Source organism: Micropterus dolomieu, linkage group LG06 (assembly GCF_021292245.1).
Source record: "Micropterus dolomieu isolate WLL.071019.BEF.003 ecotype Adirondacks linkage group LG06, ASM2129224v1, whole genome shotgun sequence".
Lineage (NCBI taxonomy): Eukaryota > Metazoa > Chordata > Actinopteri > Centrarchiformes > Centrarchidae > Micropterus > Micropterus dolomieu.
Window position 1 is genome coordinate 25,407,415 of NC_060155.1, and position 15,069 is coordinate 25,422,483.

The 15,069-nt window shown below is 41.0% G+C and overlaps 1 protein-coding gene across 1 annotated transcript in view; it reads right to left on the reverse strand.

Moving 5' to 3' along the window:
- Positions 1-3,916: 3,916 nt before the first annotated feature.
- Positions 3,917-15,069, reverse strand: part of xkr4 (XK related 4) — a 21,934-nt gene continuing 10,781 nt past the window's right edge. The window contains exons 2-4 of the mRNA XM_046052988.1: positions 13,527-13,726; positions 12,526-12,880; positions 3,917-9,775 (exon numbers count right to left, since the gene is read on the reverse strand). Coding sequence (XP_045908944.1) covers positions 9,175-9,775; positions 12,526-12,880; positions 13,527-13,726 — 1,156 coding nt within the window. The 3' untranslated portion in view covers positions 3,917-9,174. The remainder of the gene's footprint in view (positions 9,776-12,525; positions 12,881-13,526; positions 13,727-15,069) is intronic.

The following is a 15,069-nucleotide window of genomic DNA, read 5'->3' on the forward strand; positions in this document are numbered from 1 at the left end:
CAACCAATTAATAAACCCATTGTGAAAACATTTACAAGTTTCATTTATAATTATTCATATGTAGATTGTAGCTTTCAGACCAGTTTCCACAGACAAAAGTGGGACTGTGTCATGTGGGTGCAGGAGAGTGGCAACAGGGGAAGTACCCAAAATGGGGCGGTGCAGGAGACCTCAGGTGGATGGCCTGGTGGCAGGGCAGAGGCCTAGCAGGAAACCTCAGACAGGTGGCCTGGGGTCAAAACAGGTGGTCAGAGCAGGTCTGGAGGACCCCTAGACAAGTGGCAATACTCTGGAGGAAGAACAGGAGGAGGACCAGACAGGCTGACCTTGAGGTCGGCAACGTAGGCAGGACCGTTCTGGACGTCAGAAAAGGCAGCTGGCACCAGAAGATTCAGCTGCAGGTTGGGGCAGGCCAATGGACAATCAGCCAGGACTTTTGCAAGGGTGGCAGACTGGAGATCATGCAGTATGTCAGCAAGGGCAACAGAATGGGGTTCTGTGGCGATGGGCAGCTGAGAGAGCCATATGTGTCGGTTGCCATGGGGACCACATCTCTTTTTGGAGAATCCACCTACCCAGTGAAAGTGGCAAGGCAAGTCAGGATGGCTCCATAGATCAGTTGTTCAATAATTGGCTCCTGGGGTTAATGGAATGCAGGTAGCAGACTAGCCGGCTCAGGACAGGATGGCTACAGGCTTACAAAACCGAGCTTAATCAACTGGAGTGCAGGCTGGAGGCTAGCGGGCTAGATGCTAACAGGCAGAGGTGCAGACTGGTTACTACTAGCAGATGCATGGACCGGGCCTGAGACTGGAGGCTAGCTGGCTGAGGTGCAGACAGAAGGTTAGCTGGCTAGAGGCTAGCAGGCCCAACACCAACAGACAAGGAGATTGGAGTGATAGTCAGGTCCTGATATTCCTGGGAACAACTCCTCTTGCTAAGGCCTGGAAGGAAAGTCCCAGAGTCCCAGACTGAAGGCTGCTTTGCAGTATTTCTGAAGGCACTAGCCCAGCTAATATAAATATGATTGCACTATTTATAATTTAGGGTATTGTGAGAGAGCTTGTACCTTTTTATCAGTATGTCGTCATATTATAACATTTTTCTAAATATGTTTTCTCTATTGGAGTTTGTGTGTCCTTTGTGCACCTGATGCAGCCTTCTGTTAGACATCCCTAAATGGTTGACTCTGAAACATCTCTTTAATAATCTGTGAGCTGTGACCAGTTTTAATACTTAGATAGCTAATCCACTTTTCTTGCTTTGTGATCAAGGTTATACTGGTCTTAACACCCGGGAAGGTTTCTACATGGCACTGTGATTCTCAACACTATAATAAAAACACAATCACATCATTCTTAGAATTTAGACAGACTTACTGTGATAGTACATAGCCTACTGCCCCCGTTCTGCTGCACAATATGTTTTTGAGCCTAAGGATAAATAAATCACAGAATACTCTTGCTTCAACCTCAGAAATAAATGAAAAAACAAATGAACAATCTTGAGGCCAGAAAAATGACCACAGTGTACTTTATTAATGAATTTTGGTAGTTTGTGTTGCATTAGATTCAAATAAAAATTTACAAAAATCCCGTATATACAAAAATGTTATTTTGATCACGTTTCTCACTCTTGATTTATTTTTACAATAAAATTTACGTTTCCCCCATTGAACGCATTTAGCACTTCAGACTTTCATCACACAATGCAACTTACTGAAAAGACCAAATTTTTTTTTTGTCTTAAACATTTGTATCTTTTTTTTTTAAATACACCACATACACCACATTTATCTTATTTTTTTTCAGTAGTATATCGTCATAGTTAAAGCCATCATGATGGCATCAAACCTCTAAAGACACCCTTTCACAGTCAGAACTCAAAAAAGAGAGGAATGTTCTTTTTTAACGTGTACACTTTGCATACATTTATTTACAGATAAGCTTTTAAGTTGATCAGTTCACTACCTGTGGTACTCCATGTTCAACCAACTCTCTTAACAGACATCTGTACAGAATGATTATACAAGTGTGACTGGAATCCTATCATTCATTCACCTGCTGGTTACTGTGCTTGTACTAAGGCTGAATTAACTCATCTGGAACTGCTGTGCCGCACACATCTTGCCTTAAGTTTAGGTAACTAAGACTATTTGGCTAAGGTTTGTGGTCATTGTAAAAAGAAACTGATGGATTGACTGATAGTAGGAGATTGGACCACCCCCCTCTCTCCGTATGGGCAACCCAACTGACCAGTAGAAGTGCAGCAATAAGGGCTTGAATGTGCCCCATCCAGCTGTTTTGGATGCGACACATGTCCTCCATGCACATATGAGAAAATGTTTAAGGTGAAAATCTATTCTCTCTTACATCGGTAGCTGTTCAAAAGGTTGGACCATGACACTAATTAAGGCATACTATAATAATAATTATATGTCATGTTCAGTGTCTTGAACATGGCTCTGTGTATGATTGTTACAATAATAATATATAATATAAATATATAATATAAAATAAAAATAATAATATTATATCCCTGGTGTTTGTAAATGTTGCTAACGTATCTCGCTACAATAAAACAATATATCTCGCTATAATAAAACAATCAACGTTTAACCTAACCTTTACTGTGTCTTATTCATAGACTGTCAGCTTAATTTGCAGGCTAAAACAATTCAGGATGAAGAAGTGCAGCGAAAACAAGCTGAGGCAGGAAGGCTGTAATCAGATCCTCCCCATCGCCTGTTCATTTCTTTACAGTATTGTCACAACTGATACCTTGAGTTACATGCAAAGAGAGCAGTCAGACATGTTTCCTACAGTTAGACATGAAGCATTTCCTCTGACTGATGTTCAGACTGGGAGAATGGAGGACTGGGGTCTTTACAACTTCCATATTGGACACAGTCCTAGTATAAGAATAGTATCTGTTGTTGACACATTATGCTATTGAATAGTGTAAATACAACACACACACTCACACAACCTACTCTAACCCCTCCCACTTCACACATACAGGACAAATGAGAAAACCAAGTTGTGCTGTCAGTACAGCCTCAAACAATGTCCTGGGTGATGAGGTTGAAATAAAGACAAAAATATATTCTCTTTAAGGCAAACAAAACATAGAAAGCAGCTTTTAAGAGTTATGTCCAGAGTGAGGGAGGGAGTCAGTTGATGTACCATCTATATTTAAGATTTCCTGCAGTGGGCAAGATACCCACCACCAATTAGACATGGACTTGAGCACCTACATTAACAGAGGGTTTCCCTTCTCATCTCACCTCATTTTTTGTTTTAACAGTGAGATAAAACGAATCATTGCTTGGAGTAAAGAAACTGAAGGCAGACCAAAGGAGGGGTTTGGAGTAAAGAGGATGAAAAGAAACATTGCATCCCGACAATACATTTTTTTTAAATGCTGCCATGTGTGTGCATGACGTATGATAAACTATGATGAAGAAAAAGAATGAATGGTTTAAGCCAATTAAATAAGATGGAAATGAGATTTTTTTGTGGTCAACTGGAGAACCACTATATAATTAAAATTTATAAAACTGTGCAATTTGAAAATGAACAGTCCATTTCACAATAATTTTCATCATCGTTATGTCAGTGGTATGCTTTAGAATACAGTGAATATCATTTGTTAACATTTTGGAAAATGTTGTATTTTCAGTCTAATTGAGTTCCTTACAGAAACAGAGTTGTGTTACAGAAGGAATATATTTATTGCAGATGAGAAGGTGGAGGGTATTCTGTCCATGAAACAAACTGAGGTAGCTTTATGTTCACTATATATATATATATATATATATATATATATATATATATACACATATATATATATATATATATATATACACACACACACACACACACTAGTTAATGAGATTGTGGTGAAAAAACAAAGGCTACACTGGATTTTAGAACGACTGCAAATAAACATACATAAAATGCTTTGACATCCCTTTTAAAATATAATAAGGCTGCATTTACACAGAGTTGGCTACAGAGAGGAAATCTACTTTTCAACCTTCAGTCAGACTTTCTCAAAGTCCATGATAATTCTGTTTTAACAACTGTCTGGCAAACAAAGAGGTCAAGTATGTACTGTCTTTTGTTGGGTCTTTGTAAATAATATAGTATGAATTGGCGCTATATAAATAAAATTTAATTGAAAGTGAAATCTTGTATGAATGTATAAAAATAATGGCAATGCTTTCAGGGAGTGTACATTTTTTTAAAGTCCAGTGTTGGCAGATAAACCTGCTGAGGACCTCTGCTGGTGCTATCTGCTGTAGTCTGTCCAGTGTGATACTGACACTTTCAGCTCTCGGCCTCCTGTCAGTTACAGCATATATATCATGCCAAAATTTATTAAGAATGAGAATGAATTTGGTTTGATGGCTTCCTAAACATCTTTATTTGTCCAAAAGAGGTGAGTATGAGCTTTTGCAGTGCTGTCTAAATGCATTCTTGTACTATGTCTAACAGTATTGTGCCATCCTGATATCTGTGCTTTTTCTACTTAAGACATTTTTGTGTCTATATTACCCACAATGCAAATTGACCGTTTAATTGGAAACTCAGGTGTGTCATGCTAGTGTTGGCTGGTGGCTCAAGTAGCCTGCAGCCTGCAGCAGAGCTCACTGGTAACTTTCTAACTCCACACCAACACATTCTTGTTGTTTTCAAACTTGCAGTCTTCAGCCCTAACTGATGCTGACTCAAGTGACATCACATGAGGCAATTTATCAAATCTCACGTAGCTTCCAAAAGGCTGTATATAACTCATGTATCTTACTACTCCCCAAGACCTGTAGACAGACTTTGACGTGTAAAAAAAAGCCCAAAATAAAGTACAAGGCAAAACTGTAAAAAGAGCTGTGGTCAAAAAAACTGAAGCAGCCACTAGTACAGCAAAACAGTACACAAACTGATGAGAACACACACTCACACACACAGTGTGGTGGCAAGAAGGCAAAGAAATACGCCTAGAAACTGTGTATTTAAGTTATGTGACTAACGCTTCAATATGCAAACTGTTTCATGAGTCACAACTGAAAGAATAATAAAAGCAGCTGACTTTAAACTTATAAAACCGTGACAAACTTCAAAGAACCAGACCACTGTGTTAGCAAAGTTTAGTTCTAACTACACATTATGAATATTTTAAGTTTTTGCAACCATTTTCAGATGCAAGCAGTACACTGTATTTTACCTACAGTTCCAGGCCTCCATTGATTTCCATTCATTTCTGTACGGTACGAAACAGTGGGTAATGCAGTTTAGGTGCAGATACATTTGAAAGTCTGCGCTGCATTGCCATACAACAATAATGTAACTTTGACATCCATCAATATATAAAAATGGTATTCACTTGATTAAACAGCTCAAGAGTTTTATACCGTATAGCAATTGCAGGAAATCAAAGGCCTCTTGGAATAGAAGAAAAAGCACATTCACATTTCTAAAGCTAAACAGCTTGGTTTGCAAAATGATTAGCTGTGACGTAAAGTAAATGTGATATGGCTAAAACATGCAAAACCCTTGGTATGGTCCTTTAAAGTGTGTCGGACAGAAGAACACTGCAGGTCTTTTCATAAGCAAATTACATTTTTGACTTGCCATCACCAACAAAACACTATTACTATAAAAACTGACATAAGTCATTTGAACTTATATCTAATAAGCAAACCACAAACAGTAGCTGGAATATGCCAGCATTTGCTTGGACAGTCACATCCTTCTGGTTCCCTCTGTGGTCTTTTTATACTGAACAAAGTTATAGTAGTATATTTGGCTCCACATGGATCCTCTATTAAGTGCTATATATTTGTGACCAAAATAATAAAATGATCAATTTATTTATTATACTGTAATGACCTGCAACAGAATTCAGTCTTCGGACAAAGACCAGTTCAGGTCAGAAGAGCTTGGTACACCTGGGGCTGGTTTGGTTAAGCAGGATAAAAAAAGTTCATGCACTTCTTTTCCAATTGACTTGTTTTGTGCTTTTCTCTCCTCTTGCCATCCTTAGAAAAAAACAACTTTCTTTTGTATAAATTTGTACACTATTACCATCGAAATAGCATTGCCATCACTCTATAGTCGTGAGAGTTTAAATTCCTGAACATGGTGGATTGACTGACATTTCATCAACAGCATATGATGATGTCATTGCCTCTGGCTTCCCAGCATTCCCTGAAGTCAAGCTGTTCGGGTTGGGAATGTAGGAGATAGGGGGTAGATGGTAAAGCTCTCTTTTATTCATCTGCCGTCTCTAGCCTTGTCGTTGCACTCTGATTCGGATCACTGAGGATGTTTGAGGGTTTGGTTTTCATTCATGCAGTATGTTAAAGAGACACCGTGACAATTTGACACCGGGCTCTGTGGCGCCTGAGAGTGGCAGTGATGAACAGTTTCTGCCACCTATCCAACACTTGAAGATGACTTTGAGACCCACTGACCCTTGCTTTACCATTTAGTCAAAAATGTCTCTTGACTAACATCTTGAAACATGACAAGATATCTTGAAAACAAATGTTTAGATTAGTTTTTGTAATGACATGGTTTTAATATATCCACAGGATGATCTTACTGATGAAGTTGCACAAAATACCTTGAGGTTTAATTTCTTCTTAACTGGGAAGTTATTTAAGTGTGTTGCACAAAAAAATTTTTGTTTCTTGCATAAACTGAAGTTGTAGTTGCCTGGGGAGACAAAGAGATAATTTAAGGTAAAGCAAGCAGCTGATCGACCTAGACCTTCTGTTTGTTACAGTTTGGATACTACCACTCCTCAAACTCCCTGCAGAAAGTAGAGTGATCTGTCTCTCTCTATCAAAACTATAGTGTTCTAAGAACGCTCTTCTCGTGATGCGTTCCTTTCCTTCATTTATGGTCATGTTGTGGTCAAGATGAGAGTCAGAGGTACCTTACATTTTTAACCATACTTTGTTGCTAAGGTCTTCTGTGTGATGGTTTAACTAACTTTATGGAATTTGTTAAGTATTAGAGAAGGAGAAAACCTCACTTAAGGAAAGCTTAAAGACAAGACTTAAGGGTGTTTTGTGCATTTTTTTTATGTTAAGGAAACCAAATAGGACTTTAAGGAAAATCTTAACTTAAGGTCTTTTGTGCAACCGGCCCCTGATCTTTCCTCCCACGCCACCATCAGGGCAAACCTTCATTAGCACCACTGCAGGAAGGCTCTAAGAATAACCAAATTGTCAGTATGTTGCTTATGATTTTAAACACCTCATGACATGACATTTTCTTGTTTCATCATTAGGTACTGCCTTAACCTTGATCCAGGACATCCATACCACAATGCTTACCCCCGTTCATCAACGTTATGAAGATTAAGGGCAGAATGTTAAAAATATGAACACATCAGATGACAGGCAATCTTGACTTGCTCACTCACCTAAAAATGCCAGACCATATGTGGTATGATGGTCCCGCATCAAGCTTTTATAAAGGTACTATTAACCAAAAGTGACTTTGTTAGCATCTCTCATTCAAGCCAGTGGACAGTACCAGCACTATGCTAACTTATGTGACATGGTGTTACAATGTTAATAGCTTTTCCTGGGTTAGCTGGAGGTCAAAAATAGGAACACTTCCACCAGAAAGTGACATGTGTTTATCAAAGAACAAGCAGACTTAAAGTCAGAAAGTCAAGGTGTACCTTCACTGACTGATGACAGCACCCAACCACATGTCCTCCTGAGCTGTTTCTCTTGTTTCACCACCCACACACACACACACACACACACACACATACACACACACACACACACACACACACACCTGTTGCCAACACATACATACTAAAACACAAAACACAGAACTACAGTGACTTCAGTACCCTCTACATCATCTCTAAAGTAAAAAATGCTGCATGTTGTGTCAGAGTACTGTACATCCTGGTGGTTGGTTTAGTTTGGCTGAGATAGCTGCTTGTCTGCAATTTCCCTTTTTCTACATCCTCGATTAATTTCCATTTCCTGTGTCCTCCTCTCCTGTCATCTCCTTTTCATTGCTGTCTGAGGCTTTGTGCATTTCTTCTGCTCTCCCCTCCACATTCTCTTTCACAGACAAGCAAATATCAGTATCATTGCACAGACAGGTTTATGAGGCTGGACTGCAAATAGTTGAGTTGAGCTGCCAGGAAGATTTTGTTCTTGGCATTGTGTGAGTTTGACTTATTACCATGTGAGAGAAAGACAGTGAGCTTGCGTCTGTCCAGTGTTCACCTCTTCTATCTCGCTCCCTATCCTTCCTTCCAGCCAGGTTTGGTTAATTGTATCCAAACACAACACAATGACTGAGTATAGATGCTACTTTGACCACTGTCTTCATGTAGTTCACTTTCCATCTGACCTTCTTTCAGAGTAGACCTGAATCCAATAGGAAAGACCTGTCTAGGCCAGAGAAAAACTTCACCATCGCTAAGGTGTTCCAACTCCTCAGAAGCTTGAAGACGTTTCCAAGGAACCTTTTTGGCACTAATTGAATAGGAGTGACGAGTGGTATCATGTACATATTTATGGAAGTACCCACCCAGTTGTGGCTGCTATGGGATTAATTTGTCAGAACTTCCAAACAATAAGACACCAACACATTAAGACATATAAACAGTTTAAAGTTTGAAGTGAGGGATAATTTTCTTTCAAAAATTAGAAGGATTTCTGTGAAATTCAGGTGTCATTTAGGTTAAAGTGGAATATCTGATAACTTGTCTGGATGTACATGCTTATTTTATCCTTAACGTTTCCAACCTTAACCAAACAGTGCATCAGTGTCTAGTAGGATCTGGGCAGAGTGTCCAAGCCCTCTTTTGATTCGCATTTAGTTCATACCAGACAGGATTTGCCTAATAAGTGGAAGTAAAAATAACTGCAACAACCCTGCAAAGACCCCAAACACTTCCAGCGACATCAACTGCACTTGCCAAGATGTTCCTCCCATTACTGCCAATGGCTGAATGCTCCTGGGTGGGCGCTGATGCCGAGGAACAGAAAAAAAGGGGGAGTGAGGGATTGAAAATGAGACTGTTGGTAGTAACAAATACTTATTGCCACAGTCCTTGTTGCTGTTCATGTGATAGCAGGATAATCATCTGATGACCGCACCCCTGTATGGGTTCTAAGAGCAGGTGGAACTATAACGTGGTCTCATATTCCAACCTCTCCTGCACCAGAGCATCATCTTTGTACTGCAGCCGTGGAGGAGTCAGGGAGCAATCTATGGCCAGGATTGCCTTGCGTATACTACGGTCGAGGACATGGCGCTCCCAGGCTGGGTAGCGGTTCCTGCAGAGGTCGATCTTGATGACCGTCTCTTCCAGGCGTGGGGCACGAGACGATGGTGTAGATGGCACTGTGGGTCGGACCTGAAACACCGGCATGCAACCATCCCGCTCAGAATACTTCCCCACGTCACGCTCCAGGGTTGTGGCGCCACCTCGGTTGGAGCGCAGTGAGTTGGTGGCACCTTCAGATGGTAGTGTGGAGAACTGAGCAGTGGGGTCTAGGTCCAGACCCTGGCCGCTCGGCGATCGTCCAAAGCGTGGCCCGTTGGGATGGAAAAAGGCATAGTACATGAGCATGAAAACCACGCCAGTGAGGAAACTGCTGAAGATGACGCAGAGTGCTGGCACTGCAAAGGCGTCAGTGGTATGAGGCGACCGGTAGAGATACCACAACGCACTGAGTGCAGCATTCTCCACCAGGATCACCAGGTAATAGATGAAAAGCCGACACCTGAACAAAGACATGTGACATGATAAGAAGAAATTAATCAGACAGAGTGAAACCAAATCAGAAAAACATAAAGCAGTGCTCTCCAGTGTAAATAGTGTAAATAGAAGTGCTCATATTGTATTTTGACAGTGATCTATAAAGATGGCGAAAATGGATGTCAGTCTGTCCCTCAAACAGACCGACTGTCCATTTTCGGAGCAAAAAATCCATCAATTCCACTAAATATTAATAATATATTGTAAGTGTTAAACACTGAGCAGTGTATTTCACTTTTCATTTTAAAAACTTTCCTTTCTGACATTCTGTGAAAATGTCAAAGTTGTGCACAAGATATAGAAAATACTGTGTTACCATGCATTTTGCTGTGGATGTTGATGGTCCCCAGAGGATAAATCCCTCTGATTGTGGTGAACCCACAACTTAGGCCAACAGACGAAAAACGTCTTTGAATTTGGTAAGCCACAGGCTGTCCTACACGGTCATTCTGAGGTCAGGAGTTCTAACAGCAAGGCTGTAAGAATCTAAAATTGTCAATGTGTTGTTTAGCCTGTCCAATACTTTGTATTGTTGGCTGTAATGAAATTTCACTAAGTAGTTGCAAGTGAGGGTTCAAAGCTGCACTAATCAATGCCAGTAGGTGAAATTATTATGTTTTCTATCAAAGACGTCACTCCAGGTCAGTATCCTTATCAATTATGTCAGTTTTGACAATACAACAGGTCAAAATGCAGGAAGTGCTGTGCCCTTTATGTGGTACTAAGACACCTGTGGCAGTCTGGGTGGTGCATGGACATGTAGCAAGTCAGAATTCCATGCAGAAGACCAAAGTTTGAGTCCTGTCACAGACCTGCAATTAACATAACCCTTTTTTTATTAACTGCAACCGTGATCTTTCTCTGAATATAACCTTACCGTAGTTGCCATGCACGCCTGTTTTCTCCATTGCTTGCATCAGCCACTATTCTCGTCGGATTCAGCCCTGTGTGCGCTCTCGAGCCTCTCTCAGACTACAGCGACAACACGGCAGCTAACAACATGCAGCCCACTAACACCATAAAACAACCGGCTCACAGCAAAACACAGGCTCCACATAAGGATACAAAACAACAATAAAGGTTTATGTGCTGAAGCCCATCAGACCAAACGGATTCAGATGATGTCGAGTAAGAACAAAGTGAGCATTAGCAAAGCTGGAGAAACAGAGAAAGTCACGTTAGCTCCCCGGCTAACGCAGAGCTGTTGCTAATGTTATCTGGTGCAAAGTTATATCGCTTTCCACATTACTTCACCAACTGACCCATGTTACTATCCTGTGTACCACTGTAGATTTAGCCTGCAAGAAAGGATGTAATGGCAAAAAGCAAATGTGGAGAGATTTGTTGACGTTAACCTATAGTGATACAGCCAGCTAACGCTACAGTACCTGCCGCTGTTGGCTTTGTAACGTTCAATTTAGGTTTATTGGTGGTTTTACCAATACTCAGGTATACAACTTCTCCACCTCTCAGTTGCTGTAACTAACATGACCCACATAATATACAATACTGCAACTTCACAGCGACAACAACCCAGAGGAAGAACCATCCACTGACACTATACAGTAAAGTTACTTACAGCAGTCTTATTATTATTAAGTGTGACACAATCTTGTTATATTATTCAGTCCAGCTAACTACCTGTTTCGTTATCATCCAATACATGTAGCTGTGCTGACATTGCTGAGCCTCCGGTGACAGACTCACAGATAGTGAAGATAGTTACTGAAAGCAGCAGGCGATCTAACGCTGTAGCACATCAGCTAAATGCAGTAAATGTACCATGATCATGTAATGAGCATGGATTAGTTCAACCTGCAGCTGATAAAACTATTACTATAATGTTGCAGGAGGGGTTTACCTGAGTTTCCAGTATATTGGGTGAAGCTGTCTCCCTGTCTGTCTATAGCCGCTGTCACTCTGCCTTTTTTCCGGGAGGATTGTGCCGATATGCGGCTCGCTGCGCTGAATGAAAGGTACGGAGTCGGTGTTGATCTGCCTCTGAGTTGGGAACATCAAGTAACAGAGCCTGAACATGTCTGAGTGAAAAGCCACAGCCTGCGTGCTGGTGTTCCTGCGTTTAATGCAGGATTTCTGTATGAAAGCGGTTGTGTTTCAGATTATGCTCGCTCATGAGTTCAAGAGAGCACAATTACGAGCACAGACCTGGTTGCAATCTTAGAATCACACTGCTAGTGGCCGCTGGAAACTCCATTATGCCCCTTTAAGGTGATAACATGTCAATGTTATTTTACAGCTTGTTCCACTGCTACCAAACAGGCAGAAGAAAATCCATTAATGGAGCTTCAGACTGTCTTGTTCTTTACTGCACTCTGTTTGTTGCAACACCCCAGTAACCCTGTACTGCCCAGTACAAACAATACATGACTCATATTGTGATATTTCAGAGCTGCTTTAACAGCCAACTAGTGGTAGTGCTTTATTGGGTTGATTTACTAAAAAAAGTTACTTCAAAACTACAAATGATCCTGGTTTTAATCCCCAAATTCCTTCTCAGCTCATTGTAGATCCATTTTTTTTGATGTGCCAAACAGTTGACAGCTGATTGAACTTCATGCAACCAGCTGACTTTAAAATTAAAAAAATACTGAATAATAAAGACATTCAACTAGATTAAACAATTTCTAAAAAGCCACTGAAAAGGATTTTTTCTTCAGGTCTAAAATCACACTGAATGGAGCTCAGAGTCCTCACCTTGTCCGACCCTCCTTGACGTTGAACCAGGAAAAGATATAGATTATGCCCACCACCATGTCAAACACAATTTCCTCCCACTTGCTGATGCAGAAGTCTGTCTCACAGTGGACAATCCAGAAGGTCATGATGCACCAGTGCAGGACAATGAAGATGCCAAAGTAGAGTTGGAACACAGAGGCAAACAGGGCAAAGGTGATGACCCTTGCGGCGATAGTGAAGAAATGCCAACAGAACTGGATGATGACAGCCAGGTAGCTGATCGGCTTCTTGTCATCCCGAGACTCTCGCAGGGCTTTCTGGTAGGAAGCCAGCGCCCAGGCCAGAGACACAAGGGAGGCTGCCGCTGTCATACCTGCAACAGACACACAAAGACACAATGGGTTTGATTTCAGTGCCACATCAAGGCGACCATCACAGAAACACTTTTGGAAAATGTTTTGCTGTGAGATCCACAGTCAGATGAGATTATGAATATTGGTTTCATCTCTGTGAGTCTTTTACACAGAATATGTTTGTCTTAGCTTAGCACAAACTCTAAAAGCAAGGGGAAATGTTTGCTTAGATTTCCAAGGAAGATTAAAATCAAGGGCAACTGGACTGGTTTGAAGATACTCAAAGACGTTCGCCTCCCATTTAAGAGGATAATTCAGCTCTGACAGACTGGCAGGGAAACCCAGCAATTTAACCTCTGCGTCTGTCTGTAAGGATTCACGGGAGCACTAATGAACCAAGCGATACTTATCACCTTGATAATGACCCCACAGAGGTTAAATGGCCAGTCAGTCAGAATTGAATAAGCCCCTCGTATGAGAAGCAAAGTATCTTCAGTTCAGTCCACTTCATTTTAACCTTCCTTGGATAACTATGACCGGAATGACTGAGGATCTTCAGACATGTATTAGCCTAGAACAGTGCTGAACAAACACAGGGGAATACAATGTGAATTTAGTGGCTTAGTAGTAGAAGTATGGAGTATAGAAAGAGTGTGTGTGTGTTACCTTGTACAGCCTGGAGCTTGTGTGTCTGTATGATGATGCACAGCTGCAGCACCAGTTGTGGAGCGCTCTCCAGAAAGGTGGCCAATAGATGCAGCATGCTCACATCTGCAAACTCATAGACCATCCTCCAGTAGTAACGCCAGCGGTCTGTCTCAGCACTCTGACGACTCCGAACGCCCAGGTAGATTGTATGGAAATACCTGGAGGAATCGGAAAAAGAAAAATCATGCGTCAACATCAACAAGTTAGACTGCAGTTTTAATGCTGATATTAAGTGCACAATATTTGTGAGTATGTACAAAAAAAATCATTGAGTTTTATCCATCAATTGCAGTTAAAATATATTTCCCCAAAAACGAATAGTACATTTTAAATCATCACAGTTTACCAAAAGATATACTGTAGGTCTCTTTAAAAGCTTTCTACTTGTATCAGTATACAGGTGCTGGTCATATAATTAGAATATCATCAAAAAGTTGATTTATTTCAGTAATTACATTCAAAAAGTGATATTATATTCATTCATTACACACAGACTGATATATTTCAAATGTTTATTTGATTTAATTGTGATGATTAAAACTGACAACTAATGAAAATCCCAAATTCAGTACCTCCGAAAATTAGAATATTACTGAAGACCAATACAAAAAAAAGATTTCTAGAAATGTTGAGCATGTAAAGCAATGTGAGCATGAGCATGTACAGCACTCAATACTTAGTTGGGGCTCCTTTTGCCTGAATTACTGCAGCAATGCGGCGTCGCATGGAGTCGATCAGTCTGTGGCACTGCTCAGGTGTTATGAGAGCCCAGGTTGCTCTGATAGTGGCCTTCAGCTCTTCTGCATTGTTGGGTCTGGCGTATCACATCTTCCTCTTCACAGTACCCCATAGATTTTCTATAGGGTGAAGGTCAGGCCAGTTTGCTGGCCAATTAAGAACAGGGATACCATGGTCCTTAAACCAGGTACTGGTAGCTTTGGCACTGTGTGCAGGTGACAAGTCCTGTTGGAAAATGAAATCTGCATCTCCATAAAGTTGGTCAGCAGCAGGAAGCATGAAGTGCTCTAAAACTTCCTGGTAGACGGCTGCGTTGACCTTGGACCTCAGAAAACACAGTGACTGTGGAAACTTTACACTGGACTTCAAGCAATGTGGATTCTGTGCCTCTCCTCTCTTCCTCCAGACTCTGGGACCTTGATTTCCAAAGGAAATGCAAAATTTACTTTCATCAGAGAACATAACTTTAGACCACTCAGCAGTCCAGTCCTTTTTGTCTTTAGCCCAGGCGAGACGCTTCTGACGCTGTGTCTTGTTCAAGAGTGGCTTGACACAAGGAATGCGACAGCTGAAACCCATGTCTTGCATACGTCTGTGCGTGGTGGTTCTTGAAGCACTGACTCCAGCTGCAGTCCACTCTTTGTGAATCTCCCCCACATTTTTGGATGGGTTTTGTTTCACAATCCTCTCCAGGGTACGGTTATCCCTATTGCTTGTACACTTTTTTCTACCACATCTTTTCCTTCCCTTCACCTCTCTATTA